Below are 18902 nucleotides of genomic sequence, written 5' to 3'. Positions count from 1 at the left end.
TGGCCCAGTAGTTAGGGCGTCCATCTACCAAATGGGAAGTCCGTGGTTCAAACCCCGGGCCTCCTTGACCCATGTGTAGCTGGCCCATGCACAGTGCTGATGCGCGCAAGGAGTGCCATGCCATGAAGGGGTGTCCCCCGCGTAGGGGAGCCCCACGCTCAAGGAGTGCGCCCTGTAAGGAGAGCCACCCAGCGCGAAAGAAAGTGCAGCCTGCCCAGGAATGGTGCCGCACACATGGAGAGTTGACACACAGCAAGATTACGCAACAAAAAGAAACACAGATTCCCATGCCGCTGACAACAGAAGCGGACAAAAACAAGAACACTCAGCAAATGGACACAGAGAACAGACCACTGGGGTGGGGGGGGAGGGGAGAAAAATAAATAAAAAATAAATCTGGGGGGAAAAAAAAGCATATTCAGCCTGTCTTTGTTTTATGTGTGTGTTTCCTTTTATTTATTTATTTTTAAGCAATATGAACTACTAAAGGTAAAGCTTTCTAGTTGGAAGGGATTTGCAGAAGATAGAGTGAGAAAGCATAAGGATTTTGGGTAATAAAGGTTAAGAAACACTATAAAGAAGTAAAACTGATTTTTCATTAACATACCAAAACTGAGTGATTTCCCTTTCAAAAGAGCCATCTAGAAACAAGGTTCTAAATAATACCTTAAAAGTCCCAAGTGTTAATGGATTTTGTTAGGTTCTTGACTATGCTGCAGAAATAACTTTCAAGAGCATGTTGGGTGAGTTAGGCCAGTAATTTATTCCCGCAGGGAGGGACGAGAAATAGGAGATCATAACAGATCATGGGTCCCAGGTAGAGAGGAAGTGGTAAGGGGCTGATTTACAAAATGTAATTCCCCATTATAGGTTATAAATGCCCAGGTTTTACTTGTGTGGCAGCCATGGCAGGGAAACAACAGAATGGTGCACAGAGGGCAGGAACAGGGGTCCACAGGTAAGAGAGCACATTCAGGCCTTGGGCCTGCTTTTCCAGTTGTTAATTATTCCACCCTTTTGCTAATGGCCTAGGAGGAGTCCCAGCTATTTGCTGTTTTGATTGATTACTCCACCCATCATTCCCCCCCCTCCCGCCCCCCCCCCCCCCCACGAAGGCCCAGTGATAAAGTCCTTGGGGACTCTCCCCAGTTTCTTCTGGCTTCCAGAAGAAGTTTTTGCTCTGAATGTCAGAATCTTGGAGAGAGTCTTCCAGCAGCCGTTTTAGGTTATTGACGTCCATGTGGACATCTTGGCAGGTTCCAGATCCACCTATTGATTCCCTATCTTAATAGCTGGCTTCACAAGCATATGACCATGTACTTGAGCAAATCTACAAAAGCATAAAATGGGTGGAGTTTACAGCTGTAATCAAAACTCACCAAAAAGCTAACCTGACATATAACAGCAGCCATATTTGTAAGGTGCTTTACAGTTTACAAAACACTTTTCCATAAATATATGGCCTCTCATTTGCCATATATTTAATGATAGACATAATTGTGCTGCTTGTCAATTAAGTTTAATTAGTAAGTTCTTGTGAATGTCTGTAATTAATGGGACTGGCTTGTTACCAAACCAGATTTTCAGTTCTCTTTTTACTTATTTACCTAGTAATTAGTGTAAATCATATTCCTTGCTTCTTGTCATACACAATTATCCTAATGTATATTAAGAAACAAATTCCTGAGACCTTATCCATGGCAGCTGAACTTCATTTCAGGACTTCTGTTGTTACTAGATACTCCATGAACTCTCAATCCCTATCAGTCCCTTCCTGTCTCTTTCATTCACCATTTAACACTCATTGACCAACAAATACTTATTGAACATTGTGTGCCAGAGATTATACAAAGCACTGGAAGCATGCTCAGTGGTTGGTGAGGCAGTTTTGGTCCCTGTCCCTATGAAGTTATTAGACTAAGGAGGCAGATGAGGCCTAGGGTTTGGAAGTAGGCAGAAAGTTGACAGGCCTATTTGACTCTTTTGCTAAGCCAACCTTGCCTTTATCAATACTAAAGGTAATGCATGGGTATCATTTGCCATTTTTGTCCTCATTTGGTTCAGCACTCAGGCAGAGAAAACAGGTTTGTCATTGACTGGGCTCCTTCTACCCTTAGACCAGGATGGTGTGGTAGAAAAGGCCTGGGGCCACAGGTATTGAGTAGGGGAGAAAGAGGTATAGTTAGGCAGGGGAAGTGACTTCCCAGAAAAGAGAGAGCATTTTCAAAGACCCTGAGATAGAAAAGAGCTTGACAAGTTTAAGAAGTTAATTTAATGTGGTTGGAAGAGTTGGTACAACAGGAAAAATGACTAGAAGACTGGAGAGGTGGAGGATCTGGGCATGGAGGGTATTTTAGAGCCAACTTAAAACTAAGGGCACTAAGAAGCCATGGAGGGAGGTGGCTGTGGCTCAATCAGATGAGCTCCCGTCTACCATATGGGAAGCCCTGGGTTCTCATCCCAGGGCCTCCTTGTGAAGGCAGGCTCGCCTGCACACTGCGGAGTGCCACTCAGCCCGCAGGCGCCACGGAGAGCCGACTCAGCAAGGTGATGCAACAAAGAAGGGAGACAAGAACACAGAAGAGAGCACAGCAAATGGACACAGAGAGCAGACAGCAAGCAAACTGCAAAGGAGGAGGGGAAATTTTTTTAAAAAAAGAAGCCACGGAAAGGTTTTAATAATATTTCCCTGCCCCTTGCTCCTCATCCCATTATTTACTGCGTAGTCTCTCTTCCATTCAGGTACAGAGGTGCTGTGCAGACAAGTATAGAATTCTTTCAGGCTGAAAGAAGTGGGCAGCTTAGCAGAAACCACATGCTTGGGAGCATGGAGTAGAAAAAATGTGGACTCTGGAGTCAGAATGCTTGATTCTGTATGATGAACAAGTTAATTAACCTCTCCAAACTACTTTCCTTTTCTCTACAATTAGAAATGTATTATTATACATTTAAAGCCCTCATTGGGTGGTTGTGATGATCAGAAATAACAGACACAGTGACTGGCACTTCTTAGATGATAACTGTCTTTATTTTAGCAATGTTCCCTTGCTAAATCAAATTTCAAACTCTTCTTTGGGAATGGAATCATAGAATCACAGATTATCAAATTGTGATGAGACCTTAAAAATCTGTCAGCTTATGATACTTGCATCCCTTCTGCAATACTGACAATCGTTTGGTTTGTTGTCCAGCATTACTTAGAACATATCCAGAGCCAGGAAGTACACTACTGTCTGAAGCAGCCACCCCATGTTGGACTCTATTAGAAAGTTCTTTCTTGGATTGAATTCAAGTCTATCTCCCTGTCACTCTATCCAGGACCTCTTCCATATATGTGACAGCCCTCCAAATGTTTGCAGTCATTATCTTCACCACCACCATCCTTCTCATTTGCCTGGAGTTGAAAGCTAGTCTTTTCAGCCTTTCCAACAACAATAATAAAAGGGTCAATTCATCAAGAAGACACAACAGTTCTAAAACTTTTATGTACCTAATAATGGAGCTTAAAAATGTGAAGCAGCTCTTTTCCAGCTGGAACCATGGAGGGTGTCAAAGAAAAGAAGAGGGTTCCTGCTGTGCCAGAAACCCTTAAGTAAAAGTGAAGGAATTTTGCTGAACTGAAGATCAAGCTTGAGAAAGAAGTTTGCCCAAAAGATGCTTCAAGGGAACGGATTTGGCTCAACTGATAGGGCGTCTGCCTACCACATGGGAGGTCCAGGGTTCAAACCCAGGGCCTCCTGACCTGTGTGGTGAGCTGGCCCATGCTCAGTGCTGATGCACACAAGGAATGCTGTGCCATGCAGGGGTGTCCTCTGTGTAGGGAAGCCCCATGCGCAAAGAGTGCACCCCGTAAGGAGAGCCACCCCACACGAAAAAAGTGCAGCCCACCCAGGAGTGGACTGCACACATGGAGAGCTGACAGAGCAAGATGACACAACAAAAAGAGGCACAAATTCCCGGTGCCACTCACAAGAATACAAGCAGGCACAGAAGAACACACAGCGAATGGACATAGAGAGCAGACAATGGGGGGGGGGGGCGGGGGAGAGAAATAAAAAATAAATCTTAAAAAAAGATGCTTCGAAAGGCAAGGAGGAAACTTATCTGTGAAAAAGCTAAGCACAATCATAAGGAATATCACAGGCAGATGAACAGGACTGAGATTCAAATGGCTAGAATGGCAAGAAAAGCTGGCACCTTCTATGTACTTGAGGAACCCAAATTGGCATTTGTCATCAGGATCAGAGGTATCAGTAGTTGAACCCAAAGGTCCGAAAAGTGTTACAGTTGCTTTGCCTTCGCCAGATCTTCAACGGCACCTTTGTTAAGGTCAACAAGGCCTCAATTAACATGCTGAGAATTGTGGAACCGTATATTGCATGAGGATACCTGAACCTGAAGTCTGTGAATGAACCAATCTATAAGTGTGGTTATGACAAAATCAACAAGAAACAGATTGCCTTGACAGATAACTCATTGATCTCATGAGCTCCTCATAAATATGGTATCATCTGCATGGAAAATCTAATTCATGCAGTCTATGCTGTTGGGAAATGTTTCAAAGAAGCAAACAACTTCCTCTGGCCCTTCAAATTATCTTCTCCCAGAGGTGAAATGAAGAAAAAGAGAACCCATATTGTAAAAGTCAGAGATGCTGACAACAGGCAAGACCAGATCCATAGGCTTATTAGAAGGATGAACTAAGGTTCTACCATGATTATTTTTGTAATCTGGTCAGTTAATAAACAGTGATTGCTTTCAAATTGAAAAATAAAAAAAACACGAAGCAAAAAGTGTTAGAGAGCTTAATAGTAGCTATCATTTACTGAGCATTCACTTTGTACTCAGTGCTAGATACATAGATAAGTAAGTTTCAGTCAGTCCTGTCAATTGAAGAAAGACAAGTTAACAGTGTAAACAACTTTACAATGCTGTGACAGGGGTCTATGCAAGGAAAAGCAGGAGCACAAAGGATACAATCATCTCTATGAGAGAGGGGCCTGCCTTTTAGAGGAGAAGACACAAACTGCACCTTGACAGTTGAGTAGTTAATACATACACTCTGCTGAACTTACCCATTTGTGGTATTTTTTAAACTATCATTTAGTGACTTTAGTCATATCAACTATTCTTCAAACCAGCCAGTAACTGTAAATGCATTCCTACAAGAAATGTTAATTTTCCCTGTTAGCAGTCTTCACAAAGCCTCTTTTAGTGTAAGAATAATGGAAATCAGGCAAGGAAGAGTGAAATACTGTACTTTGCTGTACCTGCAAATAGATGGCAAATGTTTGGAAAGAAGGGAGCTTCAACTAGTCTTTCCTAAGCAGTGAAATAAGAGAGATGAGACGTACTGTATTTGTCTCTGCTATACAATATGAGAAGGCCACAGAAGATGGGGAGCAGTAAAGCATTTGCCCGCTGACATTGCAAGTTGTGTGAAAGCAGCATGGTACTCACACCCTGATGCTTGCTACTCATACTGGGCTCTGAGCTGGATGCTGGGGTAAAGATGACCTACTTGGGAGAAATGAGGCATGTGCACAAAGTGATCCAAGGCAAAAAGCACTGGGAAGTCTTAGGAAAAGATTATTACAAGATTTATTTATTTTCCCCCTTCCTCTCCCCCTGCCGTGCTGTTTTTGCTGTCTGTGTCCCTTCGCTATGTGATCTTCTGTATCTATTTCCCTTTTTATCTTCTCATTTTTTCTCTTCTAGGATTCACCGGGATTCCATCCTGGGGACCTCTGATGTGCAGAGAGGTTCCCTATCAGCTGCACCACCTCAGTTCCTGGTTTCTGCTGCGCTTCACCTTGACTTGCCCCTTCTTCTCTCTTCTGTTGCATCATCATCTTGCTGCATGACTCACTTGCATAGGCACTGGCTTACTGTGCACACTTGGCTTGCTGGGCAGGCACTGGCTCGCCACCTGGGCACTCACGTGGGCACTCATCTTCTCATGCAGGTGCTCAGCTCACTACGCAGGCACTCACGTGGGCACTCGGCTCACTGCACAGACACTTGGCTCACCGTGTGGGCACTTGGCTCACCACACAGCCACTCGCAGGCACTCAGCTCACTGCACGGGCACTTGGCTCACCACATGGGCACTGGCTCGCCACATAGACATGCTTTCTCTTCTTTTTTACCAGGAGGCCCCAGGGATCGAACCCGGGTCCTCCCATATGGTAGGCAGAAGCCCTATCATTTGAGCCACATCCACTTCCTGGGAAAGGATTATTTAATATACCAAGGACATTAGAAAAAGGAGGGTAGCTCACTGGGCAGATGGAGTTATCTTTCCTAAATGAGGCAGCGTGTCTAAGAATAAACACACCAGTGCACATCTCCCAACCTCCTCAAGTGCAACTCTCTATGCAAAAGGCAGTGAACTTCAAGCTGCCTTCTTCAAGAAGAAACAGATGAGAAAGGCAGAAGCATAAGAGTACAGGCTAAAACTGTAATGTTTATTCAAATTTGTTAAAGAAGCCCATTAAGAAGCAGTTATAAAAGTAAAGATCTTGAAATACTTTCCAAAGCAAGATACCAATGTTCATAGCAGCATTATTCACAATAGCCAAGAGGTGGAAACAACCCAAGTGTCCATCAACAGATGAAGGGATAAAAAGTGTGATCTATACATATAGTGGAATATTACATGCTACAGCATGGATAAACCTTGAAAACATCATACTAAGTAAAATAAGCCAGACACAAAAGGACAAATATTGTAGTTTTTATTTGCATTTCTCTAGTGATTAAGGGCGTTGACCATCTTTCCACGTGTTTATTGGCTATTTGTTTATCTCTGGAAAAATGTTTATTGAATTCTTTGCCTATTTTATAATTAGGTAGTCTTTACTGTTTTGTTTTAAAGATTTTATTTATTTCTCCCCACCCCCTTGTTATTTGTACTTAATGAGTCTGTTCTTCCTTGTTTCTTTAGGAGGCACCCAGAGCTGAACCTGGGACCTCTGATGTAGGAGAGAGGTGCCTAATCGCTTGAACCACCTCCGCTCCCTGCTTTGTTGTGTCTCTCACGTTTTCCTCCCTGTGTCTCTTGTTGCATCATCCTGTAGCATCAGCTCATGCCTGCCCATCGCATCAGCTCACTGTCTTCTTTTTAGAAGGCCCTAGGAACCTCTACTCCCTGCTTTGTAGTGTCTCCCACTATGATTTTTCTTCTTGTGTCTCTTGCTACATCAGCTCCCTGCAACTGCCCATCATGCCAGCTGGCTGTCCTCTCTAGGAGACACCGGGATATGAACCAGTGACCTCCTTTGTGGTAGGCAGGAGCCCAGTCACCTGAGCCACAGCCACTTCCCAGTCTTTACTGTTGAGTTTTTAAAGTTCTTTATTTTGGCCCTCAGATTTGTGATTTTCTCCTCTTCTGTGGCTAATCTTTTCATTTTGTTGAAATGACCTTTGAAGCACTACTGTGCTACTTTTAACAATAGTAAAACATCTTAAAGCAAACTAACTTAGAAATATTGTAAATGATGCCTAAATTATATTTTTAAGTTTAACACGCAAGTTTGTATTTTTATATGGAAAATATTGCATGCAGACCACGTTTTGAGGCTTCCAAACTAAGAGTTTTGAGTTCAGTAAGGGACCCATTATGATTACAGCTGTCGCTTTTATACCATTATGTGCTGGGTGCTGTTTGGGCACTTAACGTGTTTTAACTCATCTAATGGCTCCCAGCAATCCTATAAGGTAGAGACTAGTATCATCATACTAATTTTACAGATAAGAAAATGGAGGCAGAGGAAGGTTAAGTAATTTTAGCCTGCAGCCAGCCAGTATGCAGCAAAGACAGGCTCCAAATCTAGGAAGCCTGGTTTCAGATTCCATTGCTCCTAAGGGCTTCCCTAAACTGAAGATTTTGAAAGGATCTCAGCTCTTTCAAAAAATGCTTTTCCCTTTCGTCTGGGGGGAGTAGTGTTTTCATGGCCTTTGTACTCTGCACATTTTACCCTCTCCGCAGCAAGCCAGAAACTGTCACCCATCCCTGCTTCTTGATTGCACCCCTCTCCTAGGGGTCCGGAGCTCTCGAGGCTGCAGGACGCTCTCTTCTCATGGGTCAGAGGCGTCAGTGTTCGCAGTGACTGAGAGGTCGCCTGCGTAGTGGCTGGTCGCGCCGGGGAGCAGTGGCTTCAGCCCAATGAGACTCAAAGCTGAGCGTGGGCGGAGCCAGCCGAGGGGGCGGGGCGGCGCCCCCGGCGGTACCTACTGTGTGCGGCGCCCTTGCCCCAGTGCTGCGGAGCCATGAGTTGGACCTGTCCGCGTTGCCAGCGACCGGTGTTCTTCGGTGAGGCTTGGATAAGGGAGGGGAGGGAGATGATGAGGTGAGTGAGGGTCTCAGGAAGATGCGAGGGGCAGGCGGCGGGGCGGTCCCAGAACTCTTTCCATACGGGTGTTCCATTCCGCTGCACCACTACCTCCCAAGCGCGCCCTCTCCACTCTGAGAGCCTGGTGGGGCGCATCACGCTGGGACTCGCTGTCCTCTGGGAGAACCCACTGTCTCCAGGGAGCAGGGTGGGCAGAGCTGCTTCCCCAGATGGCTGAGGAGATAATGGAGTGTTGCCCGTCTCAGCCCAGTTCCACCTTAGTTCCACCTTTCCCCCACAGCTGAGAAGGTGAGCTCCCTGGGCAAGAACTGGCATCGCTTCTGCCTGAAATGTGAGCGCTGCCACAGCGTCTTGTCCCCCGGCGGGCACGCAGAGGTGAGGCCCAGCCAGGGCACACAGCCTTATGTCAGTCACTGTCCCCTAGACCTTGGTTCCCAGTTTCAGCCCTGGAGGCCGGCCCTTCAAAGGCCACCACAGCAGCCAACCCCCACCACCCACCTCATAGACCACATGCCTGCCAGGATTTGGGGAACTTGTGTTGTCCCAGTGGACCTCATGCCTCTGGGGGAGGAGCAGCACCAATGCCTCCGACCTCCTCTTGCCCTTCCTCCCTCCACCACAATGGCAACAGCCCTCCACTCCACCCGCCCTAGTCCCACCAGACCAGGCCAGTGGACAGACACACCTGGCACCCTGTCTTAGGGAGAGGCCTGTGGGGCACAAGATGAGGTCCCCTTGGCCCTGAGCAACCTCTTCCCTCTGCTTATGCCCAGCACAATGGGAGGCCGTATTGCCATAAGCCATGCTATGGGGCTCTCTTTGGACCCAGGGGTAAGTACCAGCCTGGAAGGGGGCCAATGGCAGCAGAAGCCTCCCTGTGGCTAGAGGCTGAAAGCTCAAGCTTGGCCTCCCTTCTTCTCTCTGCAGGGGTGAACATTGGTGGTGTGGGCTCCTATCTCTATAACACCCCTACGCCCACCCCTGCCAACACCACTCCCTTCTGCCCCAGCAGCTTCAGCCCCCCTAGGCCCAGGACTGGCCTCCCCCAAGGCAAGAAAAGTAAGTGAGGTTGGGCCTCAGCCCCTCTCCTCCTGAACTTCCCCCTGACTGGAGCAGAAGGTGGGGCCAGGTGGCAGTCTTCTACCCAGCCCTCTGCTTCAGATTTCTGCAACTTTGTTCTTGATAAGTTATCTGTGACCTCCTGTTTTATTTTTTTAATCTTTTTTATTTTTATTTTATTTGTTTTTTTCTTTTGTGCTTTTTTAGTTTTGTAACCTTTTTTTATTTTCCCTTCTGCCAGCTGCTGAGTTAAGAGGTAAATAGGGCAGGTGGCATTATCTCATTTTCAGTGAGGAAACTGAGAGGGCAAGCGCCCAGCCTTGTGCAGTCACAAAGCTAGTCAGACATAGAGCTGGCCTGGAACTTGGCCTCTCCAGGAAGGAATGGCTTACTGGAAGGGGTCATTGGGATGGGGCCAGCCCCTCACCTTCTTCAGCTTCTCCCCTCCAGTTCTTGCTCTTTCCTCCTGCCCCATGGAGTAGGCATTGATATTGTACTCCACAATACTTGACACCCCTGCCCTAGCCAGCTCCGATATCAGCTTAAGTTTCCTAAGGATTGAGTTGCTGACAGGTTTGGGTTGGTAGACACCTGAGCCCATAGGAGGATGAAAGGAAGCAGGTGGTCCTTCCTGCAAAGAGGGATGGGGCAGGAGGTGGGGTCAGAGGAGACTTGGCTCTGGGCCCAAGGAAGGCAAACTCTTGGCTGCTTGGTCGGGGGGTTTGGGGATGAGTATGCATGACTTTTGGAAGTGGACAGTGCCAAGTACAGGCAAGTGCTGGTGGCCCTGCTGAGGCCCTAGTCCCCACTTCAGCCCTAGCCAGGGCCTCTTCCCCTTAAAGGCCCTCCCCACATGAAGATGTTCACTGGGGAGACCTCGCTGTGCCCTGGCTGTGGGGAGCCCGTCTATTTTGGTAAGTAACGGAATAGCTTGGGGAGGTGGTGCAGGGTGTGCAACAGAGGGCAGGGAGATGGTCCAAGGCAGGTGGGTCTCCCTGCCCTGTCCCCAGAACCACAGTCTCTCTCCCCCACCAGCTGAGAAGGTGATGTCTTTGGGCAAAAATTGGCACAGACCCTGTCTGAGGTGCCAGCGCTGCCAGAAGACGCTGACTGCTGGGAGCCATGCCGAGGTGAGCAGGTCAAGGGTGGGTGGGTATGCTGGAAGGAGGGAGAGGCTAGAAATGGGAAGAGGGTCAGGCTGAGGCACGCTGTCTTTCTCTCTGTGTCTCAGCATGACGGCGTCCCCTACTGCCACATCCCCTGCTACGGCTACCTGTTTGGCCCCAAAGGTGGGCAGCCCCAGCCCAGACTGGGTCTAAAATATGGCATGTACGTTGTCTGTGGGGATGTGTGGACAACTTCCCCTGTGGTCAAACACACCCCAGCCTCCTTCCATTTCCTTCCAGCCCTCAACCCAGCATCCCCCAACCCAAAGGCCCTTGGTAATGGGGCTCTCTCCCTCAGGTGTGAACATTGGCGAAGTGGGCTGCTACATCTATGACCCAGTGGATATAAAACCCAAATGAGACAGTCACAGGAGAGGACACCATAACTTGGGCCTCCCACCATCCCCTCCATGGTCCAATGAGAGCTACAGAATTCCCTAGTCCCATGGGGATGGGGGAAGGTCAGATCTTGGGGGCCAGGGCTTATTCTCCATGGGAGGAACAGGCCTATGGGTCAGAGTCTGGACTTTCTCTGCCAACTCTTCTCTTTCTCGCTCCTATCAGGTCTGGGGACATAGGCCATCCCACTTTGAAGGGTAGCCCCTTGGCCTTCCCAACTTCTTTCCCCAACAAGTTCTGGAGCTTCATGGTTCACATAAAATTTGTGTTTATTGAGTCTTATCCTCTCTGGTTTCTCCAGTAAAATGTTGCCTCCCATGCCTTCACCTCTTCTGTGGGCATGAGGCCCAGACACAGGGTTGGAGGGTGGGGAGGGTGGCTGTGGGGGTGCATTGCCCTGCAGGATGCCTCCCCTCTTCTTTCTGCAGGGGTGAGCACTGGGGGGCGGGTGCAGCCATGGGAATAAAGAGCTCTGTTCTCGTAGTCTCCTGGCCCTGGCATTGGGTAGCTTCCAGAACTACACAGTGAACAGCATGTTCGCCAGCCCCATTGATAACAGAAGTTACCATAGGACTGTCTTTTCTTTAGCACCATCTCTAGAAAAAGTACCATCTTCAGCATGTTATTTGAGCATAAGAACAGATTCTGTGGTGAAGCCTGCTAAGATGCTTCATTAATCCATCTGAGAGATGAACAGAGGCCAAAGAGCAAAAGGCACATGTCCAAGGTCACAGCAAATCAGTGGAGAACCCGGGATCAGAACCCAGGGAAGACTCCATGACCTCCCATCTAGGGTTCTTCCCACAGCTCCTCACTGCTACCCTAGCCCTAGAGGCACCTTTATTCACAGAAGATCTCCAAACAGGAGAAAGGGTCCCCAAAATCTTCAGTGGTCCACTGCATTTTGGGAAGTTGCCCTGTCGCTAGAGGCAGAATAGTCAAAGCTGACTGAGCACAGGGAAGGGGCTCCAGCAGCAACTCCAGCACTAGACAGAGGGCTCAGTGCCCCCAGCCACAGGCCCTTTCCTCCTACTTTCCCACACCTCTGCAGAGCTTCTGTGGAGGGCCTGCCCCAGGCCCATTCAGTTCTCGATTTGCTTCATGGGCATCTCTTCCTCCTGCAGGCTGGACAGGGCACTGGGGAGGAAGGGAGCCGTGAGCACAGGTAGAGTTTAGCCCCCAGGTTTGCCACCCCAGCCTGCCCCTGGTATCCAAACCCGTGTACTCCCACAAAGGACTCATGCACATGCTTGATACTTGTACACATAACTGCTGTGTAAGCATGCTTGAGTGTGCTCACATACACCTTGTCCTCAGATCTTGGGTATTGAGTACATGCACACATATGGATTCATGTATATTTTACACATGATTTACATGCCCCTGAAATATACTCACCTGTGCATACTCACATACATGCACCAGGTACACAAGTGCAAACGTCTTTGAATGTGAAGGTGCCAGGCACCTGAGCACACATACCATGCACAAGCATGTGCTCATATGTGTTCAACACACCATCCTGTGCACACACCTCTTTTTCTCCACGTCCTGGATGGTCTCAGGCAGCTGCATCTTTCTAGTCTCTGGCAGCAGGAGTGCAGTGCAGGCAGCCAGCAGGGCGATGCCCCCATAAGCGAGCTTAGGCAGTGGCAGCCACACTCCATCCAGCAGTGCTGCTAGTGGGGCCAGTGAGCCCCCGAGCCGGCCCACCAGGGCAGTCAGCCCCATCCCTGTCTGTCTGTTCAGAGAAGATGGGAGAGAGGGTCAGCGCTCAGACCCACCTGGTGAACTCATGCCCCATGTGGCTCCCCTCCAGGGTTGGCAGGCCCTGGTACTCCCTTCTCCCAGACAGCCAAGAAAGCTACGCTTATTTCAGTTGGTCTTCTCTGCCAGGTTACAGGACCCCCATTCTCACAAAGTACCAATCAGCCACCATCAAGAGTAATAACTCATGGAAAAGAAAAGTCATTAGAAAGTGGGTGAGGAAGGAAGTTTGCACAGGCCATACCATGTTGTTAGAGGAGGGTCAAGCCTTTCCAAACATAACCAACTACGTAGAGGCTTCCTCTTTCCACCTGCCCCCCTGAAGCCACTGCCCAATAACTAGCAAAAAGATCCCCCAGATGCTGTGTCCAGAGGCAACCTCTAATGGTGGTTCTGCCTCCACAGTGATGGATGTGAGGGGGTGAGCAGGATGGAGTTTCTTGTGACCTGTTTTTTTCTAAGGGAAACTCAGAGATGTTGCCTCAGGGGTCACACAGTGCACAAGATAAGATGGTGGTTGGCCCAGACTTCTCCCAGGCTCAGGCAAACGCAGGCAGACACTGATTAACTCTGTATTCTGGGTGTGGTGTGAGGGATGGGTGCAAGGGCCTGGGGTGCATTGTGTGTGTGGCAGGGTGGGAGGGGTCTTAAGGGATGTGACAAGCTTAGCCCCCAGGTGCGTTGTTGGGTCCAGGCCCCACTCACCTGAGCACAGTGGGGTACAACTCCGACGTGAACAAGTAGGCAGTGGAGAAGGCGGCTTCAGAAAAACCCTTCCCGGTCACCGCCAGGGCGATGCTCCAGGACCACATCTCTGTAGGAAAAGGGGGTTAGGCAATGAGCCGGGCCTGGTGGGAAAGCAGAGGGCTCCCTGGGTGGGAGGTGGTGGTTCTGAAGAGGGGGCGGAACCTAACGGGCTGAGTTTCCCAGCTACCCGGGAAAGGGCAGGGCCTCTTGGCCGGGAGGTGGTGTCCCCGGGTTCGGGTGGGGTTCCAGGGCGGGGCTCCCCAGAAGTGGCCAGGCCCGCAGGCGGGACTCACCAGAGGACACCAGCAGCCTGGAGCCCAGGGTGATGGCTGTGCCCAGCAGCGCCCCTGCCTGCGTGAGGCGGCGTCCTGCGTGGCGCACTGACAGGTACACCAGCAGCTTGGAGGGCATCTCCACGGCCCCGAAGAGCAGCTGAGTCTGGTACACGTTCAGCCCCAGCCCCGACACGTCCAGGCTCAGGCCGTAATAGGAGAAGTTCACTCCAAACCTGAAGGAGGTCACCATGCCACTGAGGTGGCCCGCTTTCCCATCCCCCTTGTCCTTTCTTCTCAGGGAGGCTTGACCTTTTAGAAGGACCCCATCCCCTGCTTCAGAGCCCGCCGCTGCCTAGAATCTTTCCCATCCCCTTAATCCTCCCTGAATGCAGTACGTCCCAGCAGCCAGAGTCTTTACCCTAATCTTCACAGCAGCTCTGTAAAGTAGGAAACAATAACATCCCCATTTTATAGAAGGGACACTGCGGCTCAAAGTGTTGAAGTCCAGCCTGTCCAAGTCAAACAGTAAGGAAATGGCAGAGCCTGAATTTGAACTGAGGTGTCCGGTGCCTGCAGTTTTCTAACCTCCCCCAGCCAGATCCCAGAGGCTCCCAGATCCCAGAGGCTGATCCATCATGCTTCTTGTCCCTCAGGCTTTGCACACTCGGCACAGTCCTGGAGGCTGCCCCCCACCCCAGTTGCCAGCCAGCCCCTTGCTTACCACATCACCATGCAGCACAGTGAGATGTGTCGCAGCCGGGGCGTGCGGAACAGGTCAAAGTACGAGGGTCTGCGAGCCACCCGTTCTCCGACAGCCACTTTGTTCAGGGCCTGGTAGGGGAGGGAGTGAGGTTGTGCCTCTCTGCAGTGGCAAAGGTGTTGTGCACATGGGAGCTGAGAAGGGTGGGCCCTGAGTCAAAGGTGTGACCCACCAGAGCTGAGTAGGACATCCTAAAGAGTTTGGAGCTCTCCATGGAGGACTGTTTTTTGTGTGTTGTTTTCGTTTTTGTTTTTTTCCTGCCACATAGTGGGTTCCAGGAGGGGGACGCTTGACAGGCCACACACACATTCACCCTCACCTCCCGGCTCAGACCGTTGTCACCCACAGGCCGCCCATTCATCCTGGCGCAGCGGAGCAGGTACCCATGGGCCTCCTCCACACGGCCCTGGGTCAGAAGCCAGCGGGCAGACTCGGGCACCCACCTAGGGGACAAACAGGAGTCCCTTCAGTCAGAAAGTGGGGCTCTGCAGCCAGCTTACAACGCTTTAAACTACCACAGGCTGTCAGCTTCCAGGCTCTCGTGCGTGCAGTCCCATTAGCCTGGAATGTCAGCCACCCCACACACACACACACACACACACACTCATTCATCCTTTAAGGTCAATTCAAAAACCACCTCCTCCCAGGCTTCCTCGCCCAGGTTCCGGTTCCCCACACCTGGGAGTCCCTTCCTGACTGACTGACTAGCCCTGCCCTACTGAACTGAATTGGCCTCATCACCAGGACCGCAGCCCCCAGCCACCCACTCTTCCCATGAGTGGCAGGAGGGTGTAGGATGGAGAGACCAACATACCTAGAGTCATCCAAAGCCAGGTCATCTTTGGAGGCAAAGAAATGCCCAGTCTCCTCCCCGGGCTTCCCGCCCCACCTCCCCACACGGACGCAGCTCCCACCCCTCCACAGGGCCAGCCTCGGCTGTGGCTTCGTCTCTCCATCTCTGCCTCTCAAGTCTCTCACTGTGTCATGCTCCAGCTGTATCTCTGGACCTGCCCTTCAGTCCTGGTCGGGGACTTGCTGTCGCTCACTCCTTCTGTCTCTGTCTCTCTGATTGTGTTCTCTGTTTCTCACTGGCCTGTGCCATCTTCATCCATCTCTGTGCCTCGGTCTCTGTCTGTCGGTCTCTATGCCTCTCTGTTCTCTTGGTCACTGACTCTGGTCGTCTCCCTTTCTCTCTGTCTCTCTGTCTGAGTCTCAGTCTCCACTTAATTCTGTCTCTGGGTTCCTGTATCTCCAGCCCCCCAAGTGCCTGAAGGCCTCACCACAGGCTGAGGATGCCTGGGGCACAGGGCAGGGTGACAGCCAGCAGAAGCCATCGCCAGTCACGTATCAGATACCCGACCAGTGCCAGCAGCATCACGCCTCCTGTCCAGAAGATGCCGCTGAGGACGCCCGCCACCGTGCGATGCTCCACATCCAGCCACTCCAGCTCTGGGCCCAGGGAAGGGGCCGGAGACAGAAGGACCGTAAGGCCCCCTGGGCCCAGCTTCCCCAGCTTCCCCCAGCCCGGTACACCCTGCCCATCCCTCGCCCGCCTCACCCAGCGGCATCACGATGATGGTGAAGCCAGCCAGGGCTGTGCCAGTGAGGGTGCGGGTGATAACAAACATGACGTAGCTGACCGAGGCTGCGGACACCAGGCCCAGCACCAGGGCACACACGTAGGCCACCAGCAGCAGGCGGCGGCGCCCAAACCTGCAAGGGGGTCCTGCAGGGTGAGTGCAGCTGGGGGAGGGAGGCCCCGAGACAGAGGTAGGTGAGGCCATCCCCCATCTAGAGGGGCAGGGTCCCTCCACCCCACTCCCCTGTCACCTGCGCCTCACCCGACCTGTCAGACAGGTATCCAAAGGCCACGGCCCCCACCAGCACACCAGCGAAGAAGAAGGTGGACGCGGCTCTGTTCAGGCCTTTCTGCTCGCACACCAGGTCCCACTGCAGGGCCAGGCAGGGAGGGGTCTCCCGTGAGCACAGGCCCCCTGCCAGCTGACACCAACCCTTCCTCTCCAGATTCTGGGGCCTTCTGTGGTCAGCTGTGTCCTCCCACTGCCTCCATGCCAGGTATTTCCCCTCCCCAACTATTTACCCCAGGCCGGGGAGCAGGGAGGAGGCTCTGCCCTTCCCCAGTCCTGCAGCCTCAGCTTGTTCCCGTGGAGGGCCTTGACCTTGATGACAGGAGTCCTGACCCTCTCCAGAGGGAGACTGCCCCACTCTCACCCCACCTCCAGATGGATTATTTAAGTCCCAAATATGGGATCTGAGAAAAGGAAGGGAGAGAAGGAGGCCTCTGATGTTTCCCCATCTGTTGCTGCAGGAACACCCTTCTGAGCCCTCTGCCCCAGCTCCCCGGAGCCATCTTAGCCCCCACTTGCCTTCTTCACCTCCCAATAGCAGCTCCTGCGAACGTGTCCTTTACTACAAGCCAGGAGCTGTGCTCCTGCCTTATGGTCATAGTCCTCACCTACGGATGGGTAAACTGACACTCTAAGTGGTGAAGTCATGTATCTAATGTCACACAGTAACCCCCCAAGGCAGTGGCAGGCCCATCCCACTCACATGTCCCCCCACCTCTGGGTTCCTGTACCTCGGTGGCAATAGTGGAGGAAAACTCCGAGCGGTCGTACTCCCAGCCCTGCGCGCAGGACTCTGTGGGGGGTTGGCCTTCAGGCTGCCCAGGGCTCTGTCCCTCCTCCCCCAACGTGGTGTTGGAGAGGGGGCGGGGGTGGGAGAAGCGCAGGCAGGAGCTGAGTGTGCCATCAGGCTCCCGGGGCAGGTGGGCCTCTAGCCACGCGTCCTGGTGGCTGATGTTGGCAGGGGCGCCGGGCAGGGCACAGTGGTGGGCAGGCACAGCAGCCAGGAAGATGGGCAGGAGAAAGTGCATGGGCAGCAGCACCCGGGGCAGAGCCAACAGTGCTAGATTTCGCAGCTGGAACGGCCCAAAGCCGCCCACCTGCTCCAGCAGCTCCTCGAAGGCCATGCCACCCACTTACCAACCGTCCCCAGCGTGGGCTCCCTGTGTAATGCTAGCACAGCTCAACCCACCCACCTCCTGGACCCTTGGACTCTGGGGGCGGGTGCAGGACAGACTGATGAGCAGAAAGTCTGCAGCCAGAATCCAGCCCTGCCTACCTGGCCCAGCGCCTGGGAAAAGGGACTGCTGTCCGTTCAGAGGTCACTGACACTGTGGCTTCAGGGCTCACCCGCTGGTACTCAGGGACTGAGTGATGGGGAAGCTGGGTATGTAGGAGATGAACACCCAGCCCCTTGGTCAGCAGTGCTCCAGGACTCTCCAGGAAGAGGAGGCCCTAGGGCATGGTGCCTGCTCTCCCCAGATGCCCTTTGTCCTGGGAGGCTGTAGGTCAGCCTGGCCTCTTTCCTGCCACAGCCTGGCTGGCAGCCCAGGTTTTAGTACTGAGGGCCAGGCCCTGACCAGGTGAGGGGCTCTTTCTGCTGAGCCCTGAGGCTTCCCTATGCCTCTAGGCCCTCACCTGGAGCTTATGCCCTGGCCTGAGAGGCACCTGGAAGTGTACTGGGTAGCCTGGCCACACATCACCCTCCTACTTTCTCTCATAGGGTTTTTTTCCATATATATGGCCCCCCATCCTGCCCCATTCCTCCATTTCCAGGACCTTCCTAGGCTGTACCTTGATGGGTGGGAAAAGAGGGGTTTGCCAAGGTTCTGTCATAGGTACCTGCAATGCCTGATATCCAGGATTTGCTCAGTCTGACCCTCGCATGCATTCCAAGCCATGGGCCCTGCAGAAAAAGCACAGCAGAAGCCAGCAATGTCAGATTTAGTCCAGTCTGATTCACCAAATGCGGGGCTGGCAGAGCTGGGAAGGCTTGTCCATCAAGGGGTTGTCGAATTGTGTTCCAAGGAGTTCACATTTCAAAATAAGTGCGCTTCTGAAGATGTTCTTTGACAAAAGTTCCAGGCTTTAAAAAAAAAAAAAAAAAAGTGTGAAAACCACTAATTTAATCTATCTTCCTTTTTGAACAGAGAAGAAAACTGGGTGGGAGTGGGGGGTGCATGTAGGGGTCACAGAGTGACTCAGCAGCAGAGCTGGAGAGAGGCCCAGGGCCCCTGCCTCCCAGCCCTGGAGCCCTGCTTTGACAGAGCTCTGGAATGGGAGGTATCCTACTCTGCATCAGGCTGGGCCCCTGAGAAAGCTCTGGGGAAGTAGTTAAATCAGCGATATGGTATGAGAACAGTGGTGCGAGTAGGCATGAGACCAGGGGAAGTGATAGGAAGCAAGAGGCAGATAATTGTGGATGCTGGTTGCAGGAGGTGATAACAGGAAGAGGTATTTGTGGAGCCCCTAGTTCAGGCAAGATACTCAGTAAAGTACAAAGATGCCTC

General features: G+C 51.3%; 2 protein-coding genes and 1 pseudogene across 3 annotated transcripts; 2 read left to right on the top strand and 1 right to left on the bottom strand.

Annotated features, from left to right (window-relative positions):
- The first annotated feature begins 3141 nt into the window (after positions 1–3141).
- LOC131280379 (large ribosomal subunit protein uL30-like) lies at positions 3142–5718 on the top strand (annotated as a pseudogene).
- A 4-nt stretch (positions 5719–5722) lies between these two features.
- On the top strand, positions 5723–11260 carry CRIP3 (cysteine rich protein 3). Of its 2 annotated transcripts, XM_058306766.1 has the most exons (8): positions 5723–8314; positions 8635–8729; positions 9128–9185; positions 9282–9413; positions 10256–10327; positions 10449–10543; positions 10645–10702; positions 10878–11260. In XM_058306766.1, the coding sequence occupies exons 1-8, from the start codon at positions 8272–8274 to the stop codon at positions 10937–10939; spliced, it is 615 nt and encodes a 204-aa protein (XP_058162749.1). In that variant the 5' UTR covers positions 5723–8271; the 3' UTR covers positions 10940–11260. The 2 variants fall into 2 exon arrangements, with proteins under 2 accessions (XP_058162749.1, XP_058162750.1); XM_058306767.1 differs by lacking the exon at positions 10645–10702.
- SLC22A7 (solute carrier family 22 member 7) lies at positions 11230–17625 on the bottom strand. The gene is made up of 10 exons (XM_004473107.5): positions 17127–17625; positions 16374–16477; positions 16086–16240; positions 15808–15976; positions 14847–14970; positions 14489–14598; positions 13786–14000; positions 13451–13559; positions 12513–12719; positions 11230–12115 (listed from the first exon to the last, which is right to left on the bottom strand). The coding sequence occupies exons 1-10, from the start codon at positions 17517–17519 to the stop codon at positions 12061–12063; spliced, it is 1641 nt and encodes a 546-aa protein (XP_004473164.1). The 5' UTR covers positions 17520–17625; the 3' UTR covers positions 11230–12060.
- Positions 17626–18902: the final 1277 nt, after the last annotated feature.

The sequence above is a fragment of the Dasypus novemcinctus genome, chromosome 11 (assembly GCF_030445035.2).
Source record: "Dasypus novemcinctus isolate mDasNov1 chromosome 11, mDasNov1.1.hap2, whole genome shotgun sequence".
In the NCBI taxonomy this organism is placed as follows: Eukaryota; Metazoa; Chordata; class Mammalia; order Cingulata; family Dasypodidae; genus Dasypus; species Dasypus novemcinctus.
Note: the sequence above shows the minus strand (reverse complement) of the source record. Positions and strands in the feature narration are given on the sequence as shown.

What these genes read in the sequence shown, in the direction of transcription:
- CRIP3 (XM_058306766.1), top strand. Translation starts at nt 8,272, where the DNA reads ATGAGTTGGACCTGTCCGCGTTGCCAGCGACCGGTGTTCTTCG. An exon ending in CCCCCGGCGGGCACGCAGAG is followed by an intron (nt 8,730 to 9,127) that starts GTGAGGCCCAGC and finishes GCTTATGCCCAG; the next exon opens with CACAATGGGAGGCCGTATTG. An exon ending in CTACCTGTTTGGCCCCAAAG is followed by an intron (nt 10,703 to 10,877) that starts GTGGGCAGCCCC and finishes TCTCTCCCTCAG; the next exon opens with GTGTGAACATTGGCGAAGTG.
- SLC22A7 (XM_004473107.5), bottom strand. Translation starts at nt 17,519, where the DNA reads ATGGCCTTCGAGGAGCTGCTGGAGCAGGTGGGCGGCTTTGGGCCGTTC. An exon ending in TTTGGATACCTGTCTGACAG is followed by an intron (nt 16,241 to 16,373) that starts GTCGGGTGAGGC and finishes ACCCCCTTGCAG; the next exon opens with GTTTGGGCGCCGCCGCCTGC. An exon ending in CTGTGCTGCATGGTGATGTG is followed by an intron (nt 14,001 to 14,488) that starts GTAAGCAAGGGG and finishes GACCTCCTTCAG; the next exon opens with GTTTGGAGTGAACTTCTCCT.